Source organism: Porites lutea, chromosome 10 (genome assembly GCF_958299795.1).
Source record: "Porites lutea chromosome 10, jaPorLute2.1, whole genome shotgun sequence".
Taxonomy (NCBI): Eukaryota; Metazoa; Cnidaria; class Anthozoa; order Scleractinia; family Poritidae; genus Porites; species Porites lutea.
In genome coordinates this window covers 4,384,662-4,390,704 of record NC_133210.1, presented here as the reverse complement: position 1 = coordinate 4,390,704, position 6,043 = coordinate 4,384,662, and the positions used below count along the sequence as shown (strand labels likewise).

Below are 6,043 nucleotides of genomic sequence, written 5' to 3'. Positions count from 1 at the left end.
ACTTTGACCAAATAACATGTTATTTTCTCCTGTGAAGATATCATGTTTTAGTGCTAAAGCTCGCCTGGTATTTCATTGGTGGTTATGTATAATACAAAGGTAATTAACTTTAGATTTAACCAATTTAGAGTTTCACTGACATTGGTTTTTTAGTACAGTATTTTTCTGATGACCATTGAGTTCAATGTTTCTTCTGTGGTTTATTTTTTCTTCTTTTTAGAGGTTGTGGTGGTTGTTGTCATAGACTTGTGCTTTACTTTCAGCTCTTTCCAAGAGTGCCATAGTAACAGAAGAGGAAATATAACCCAGAGGCCGTTGAAAAATACTAAATATAACCAGAGGTAAAGAGGAAAACTTGTATCCAAGCTTGGGCTTCCAACTAGCCATTCAGGACAAAATGTCATCCAGCCTGTTTAAAGATATTCATATTTAAAACAGAATAAATAACTTATTCTGTTTTAGATAAAACAATTATTGTTTTATCACAAAAATATTCAAAAGCAACTTTGGGACAAAGAATTTCCAATCAACATAGCTAAAAATATAAAGTATTTGCACTTCGAATGCAATTTTGTTTTCTTAAACAATTTGGAGACCTATGTGGCACTAGCCTTCACGGATGTTATCTATCTGGGCTAGCAATGTCTGCAAGGCAGTGCCAAGATCCTTGCTCTGGCCCCCAAAGGACTCAAATTTCCAAAAGTGCATTTCATATTTCCCTTTAAACAGATTAGTAAATCGAGATTGGCTTTTTTAACAGGCTGGCCATGGTGCATACTCAAGGGGGGTGGGGGTGGGGACGTTTCGCGTAGAGGAACATCTGCGACTCAGCAACAGAAATTCCATACTGATGACGTAAAATCTGTCCAGAATCCGGTCAGAAGCGCTGATTGGTCAACGGAGTAGTTACATTGTTTTAGCTATTGTTTACGAATGAAAGATAAAAGGCCACAAGGTTCAAATGTAAACGCGAACAATCTCCGGCAAAACAGTCAATATTTGTGGAATATAGTCTTTTCTAGAAGAAGCTTTTGAGTTTTACTGGAGCTTGTTGGCAGATGAACACAACACTTTACCAAAATCGACCATAACACTCGTTAAATGGACAAATTTATATTTGGAACCCCATGACTACCAGATTTATTATGTAAACATTGATTTGCATCATCAGTATGGAATTTCTGTCGCTGAGTCGCAGACGTTCCTCCATGTGAAACATCCCAGCGGCGAAGGGTGCGGAGAAACGAATGTTTTCACAGGCTAATTTGACCAGAACTTTAATTTTGTTTGTAACGCAGGCCAATAAATGGTACATAATTACTCAAAACCCACCTAACAACTGTCCATGGACTGCAGTGACCCATGGTCATGGATGTCCCTAATAATTTCCCTTTTTTAGTGAATATTGCTAATCAACAATACAATAATCTGAACATCTGATTATATTGGTTGTGACCTTACAAGTTTTCAGGGGAGGTGCAACATCAATGGTTTAGGGTTTAACGTTCAACAATTTAACCAAGAAATAATCATCATTTCAAAGCACTTGAAAACACTTTTCTTTCAATAACACCTACTTCCATTAAGAGGGCAAATGATAAATAGCATAATGCAGTCATACCTCCATACAGCTCACAAACACATAGTGTTATCTGCACAAAATGCCTGTTGAAATAACACAGAGAATAAACCGTTTATTTCGATATGTTAAATTTCATACTTGGCTCTGCTGGGGGGAATAAAATAAACAGGGTTCTAACAGAGTCTTGAATTCTTGAAAAAGTCTTGAAAAGTCTGGAAAATGGAAATAAAGTCTGGAAAATGGTAAAAAGTCTTGAGTTTTTTTTTTTTTTTTCAAAGCTACAACAAATTTATAAGTGATTTTTTGTTTTGTTTTGGTCAAATCTTATTCAGTCTCAACTGTATGATGAAAGGAGCTTTATTCCTGCATTTTTAAAGGTCTCTATTGATCACCTAGTCTGGAAAAAGAAATTATTGTTTTGGAAAAAAGGCTGGAAAAAGTTTTGAATTTTGGATCAAAAAATCTGTAGGAACCCTGAACAAAAGAAATTAATGTTAGTATTATTCATTGCTAAGCCTCAAGATCATTTCTTTTGTTTTGTTCCCCAAAGCCTTGATGCCAAGTCTGAATTATAATAATATTGAAATTGGTCTATTAGCATGAATAAATTATATTTAATTTTGCATTTCAGTGTCAAGCAGCTCTCAAGGGTTTCATTAAGGTTTTAAAGTGGCTGGTCTCTCAGGGAATTAAGTAGCTAGTCATTTATGCCAAAAATCCTCCTATGAAAGTGAACATGATCTTCGCAGTTGAATGAACAAACCAAGTGGTTGAAAAAGGACCTGAAAAAATTCCGGCTTGACTGCTTTTTCACCAGTTCAAAATATGATTCATTTCATATACTGTAAAATTCCAAAAATAAGCCCCTCCAAATATAAGCCCCCAAACCAGTAACGTAAAAAACCCTCCATGACATCGCCCCTCCAAATATAAGCCCCCCTCCCCTCAGGGACTTGTTCTTAGAAAATTGCCCTCAAATGCAAAGTAAAACAAAGCAAAAACGATAAATTTACTTCCAACTTGAAGGCAAGCCCAATAGATTTTGAAATGCAAATTTCCCTCCGTAGATAGGCTCCTCCGAATATAAGCCTCTCCCAAAATAAGCCCCTCAAAAAGGGCCTTTGAAAAATATGTTTTCAGAATTTTACGGTATTTCAATTCAGATGCTCCTATATTTGTTATTTTTCATTCATTTTCAAACTGAAAGTAGCAGGCTGATTTTACTGCAGTAGCCAGCAAAAATGCCAGCTTCTAATGACAGCCCCACAGCCCTTCAATTTTCCTGAGACATAGCCTTGGCAATGACATAAAATCAAAGCAATATTTTACCTGTAATGTTTGTTGAAGTAAATGGCATAAATTAACATCAGGGCAAGAGGTCCTGTGATAACAACTGTAAGAATCTCTAAAGAAACAATTGTTGGGTCTGAATAAAGCCACCTTGAATCTGCCTTGCCATATTCTTTCCCTGAAAACCATGTAGTAGAGATTAAGAAACTATTGAAAGCATCCATGGATTGACAATTAAAAAGTGATTCTTCATCTAATGCTATGATTTTGCTTTATTTCAGTAAGCAAAAGAAAAAAACCTAATTTGTTTCCACTTTCAACGCACTATTACTGTGAAACTCATGAAACTGTGAACACCAGAAATATTTATGGAATGTTATCGTGTTGCGAGAAATAAGCCAATGAGGCACCAGATAGCAAAACTGCAAACAGCAAAGGTAATTAATTTGCGGTTTTGAGGTTTGCTTGCGTATCCTGAACTTTATTGTGATTGGCCAGTACACAATCAACATTCCTGGAATTTTTCAGGTGTCCACGTTTTTCTGAGTTCGATTCACAGTATTTAAAATCTTGAATACTGTGGCGATCAACTGAACAGGTCGTTAGACAAAAATAGTTTTGTGAATCGCCATATAAATTCAATAGTGTGTTGAAAGTGGAAACAAATTAGGCTTTTGCTTACTGAAAAAATGTTAAGTAACACTTTCTTGGCTTCAGTAAACAAAATTTCACATACTTATAATTTTGCTTGTTTCACAAAAATGAACTAGAAGTCCAATTATAAAGAGATAAAAGGTTTTACAATCCCCAGTGCTATGGAAAACTACTTATTGAATAGAATGTTTTTTTAGAAAAGTCTTCGCAGAGTTATTTATATATGTCTTAGTCCCAGGGGGGTACTGCCTCATATGGGCTTTTTAAGTATGTACCGCTGTGAAGGGTATGGTTTTCAAGCAGTTTACTATGGGATGGGGTAAATAAATCAGAGAGTTTGGGTCTAGAATTGGGTATCAATAAATCAATAATAAATTGGTTGTAGATCTTAGTCTAGACTAATGAGACTGGGAATTGCCACTCAAAAATATATTTAAAAAAGTCAAATCGGTTTTGCTTTGGCTGGACTATATGCTAGTGACCTCAGTAGTTTCTGGAAAACTGCTACTTTAGGATAGGGGGAATTTGGGAAGTTTAGTCCAGTACAGGATAGCAAAATTCAGCTGAACTAGCTCTGGTATAGGCTAAGGGTTCCAGGGTCCTGGAGGCACATCCTCACCCAAAAAATCCTAAAGTACCCCCCCCCCCCCCCAGTCCCTAGTGCATGCACTCGATAATGCTCTCACGCATACCATTAGTATTCTATCCCTTCTAATGCCTTTAAGCAAATTATATCGAAGAATCTAGACAGGGATCCCTTCAATCATCTCATCTCATATTCAGCCAAACAAATCTTTGTGTCCTTTTTATTGAACACACCAAGTACACTGATATCATAAGGAAAATTTTAATGCTTTGGGTTTTTTTTATTTCTTCACTTACACACTTCAGCTAAGATGTGGTTTGTATTATTGACAGAACCAACAAGTGAGAAATAAACAAAAGGTCCTTCCTGAAAAAAAAAATTGCACTTTTGATTATTGACTATCATCAGGAGCTACTAAAGAGAGGGTCGGAAAGGGGTTTTACCGTGAACCGTGAACGCCTATTTTTAATCGCCGTGAATCATGAACGAAAGAATTTCCGTGATGCGTGAACAAAAGTAATCCCGTGATTCATGAAATAACTAATTTATTTCTTGACATTCGTGACCATGGTCTATAATTAGCTAATTTTTTTCGTGAAATATAATTTCAATGTAAACTTTCAAGGAACTTGATATATCAAGGTCAAGTCAAGTTTAAGGCCGCGACACTTCCTCTCATTATGTACCATTCCTCATATACACCAGCAGAAAAAGTAGTTTCCCCTACTCAACATTTTCCAGATGATATAGAAACTACAGCTTCTGACATGCAGCCACATGATCAACAGGATGACTCCAAAGAAGTGCAAGAATATTACACAGATTCTTATGTCAGGGAAGACCTGAGGAATGATGAAGATGAAATGACCTTTCTCTGTGGCATACAGACAAGTAGAGGTCGAATGATCAGAGTTGTCTGGCCACAAGAGTGAACAGTGTATTGTGTAGTCTGTGTCACTGCCCTATGAGACCTATAAAAGTACTGGATATTGTTCTTGCACATATGCACTACACTAAAGGATTGCAAAAATAAAGTGTAACCAGTTCTGCTTGTGTAGAGTACGGCATGCAGTTGTGAATTATTGTAAATCAGGAGCCCTGTGTAAATTTAGTATTTTAGGACGTGAAAACAATTATTTCTTGTGTATGCATAACTCAAAAATTATAGTCGACACCTCAGTTTTGCAATACTATATGGGCGACAAATAAAATCAAACGCTAAAGTTTGCGTGATTTGTAAAAAGTCTGTTTTAATTACCGTTAACCGTGAAATTTAGATTTTAATTCCCGTGCACAACACCCACCCTAAATGATCACTTTTGATAAATTACTAGATTCTCCTTACTAATAGGCTCGCATTTTCTTGCAAAACAAGGAGAGAATTAGTCTATACAGGATCAAGAGGCATTAATAGAGATTGAAGTAAACTGCTTTTAAGTATACGAATTTTTACGATTCAGTCTGCTGTTTTCCGATCAGATCTTTGCACCACCTGCTGGGACATTCCATTTTTTACCCACACCCCCTCGATTTTTTTTCTGCAAGGATCTGGACCCTTAGGATATCTTTTCAAAGTTGCCGACGAAAAATTAACCCTTCTGGATTTCATTTTTCAAAGGGCGCCGGAAAAAATTGATGGTTCGGATTAGAGCAATCTTAAGTAAGGGGTAGGGGTGCGAATGAAAAATCGAACCCTCCAGTCGACGAAGGTGACACCATATACCACCCTACCAGCGTAAAATGGGTCAGCACATCATAAACTAGCCACGTAATTATCCATTTCTCCAATGATGGTAGCTTTCGACAAACGACAAATGCAAAAACTATCGCCACTAAAGCTTCCAAAAAAGTAAAAGACAGACTAACGATTGACACAAAATTTTCCTCGAGCGTGAAGCCCGCCATTTTGCCAACAATCACTTCATGTACAA

The 6,043-nt window shown here is 36.6% G+C and overlaps 1 protein-coding gene across 1 annotated transcript; it reads right to left on the bottom strand.

The window, feature by feature from the left end:
• Positions 1 to 184: 184 nt before the first annotated feature.
• LOC140950456 (emopamil-binding protein-like) lies at positions 185 to 6,043 on the bottom strand. The gene is made up of 5 exons (XM_073399684.1): positions 5,844 to 6,043; positions 4,409 to 4,478; positions 2,912 to 3,050; positions 1,622 to 1,665; positions 185 to 409 (listed from the first exon to the last, which is right to left on the bottom strand). Exons 1-5 carry the CDS (start codon positions 6,015 to 6,017, stop codon positions 201 to 203), a joined length of 636 nt encoding a protein of 211 aa, XP_073255785.1. The 5' UTR covers positions 6,018 to 6,043; the 3' UTR covers positions 185 to 200.

Excerpts from the sequence above, each read along its gene's own strand:
- LOC140950456 (XM_073399684.1), bottom strand. The coding sequence starts at position 6,017 with ATGGCGGGCTTCACGCTCGAGGAAAATTTTGTGTCAATCGTTAGTCTG. Across the intron at positions 4,479-5,843 it reads TGCTGACCCATTTTACGCTG|GAAGGACCTTTTGTTTATTT; the intron begins GTAGGGTGGTAT and ends TTTTTTTTTCAG. Across the intron at positions 1,666-2,911 it reads TACTTCAACAAACATTACAG|GCATTTTGTGCAGATAACAC; the intron begins GTAAAATATTGC and ends TTATTTCAACAG.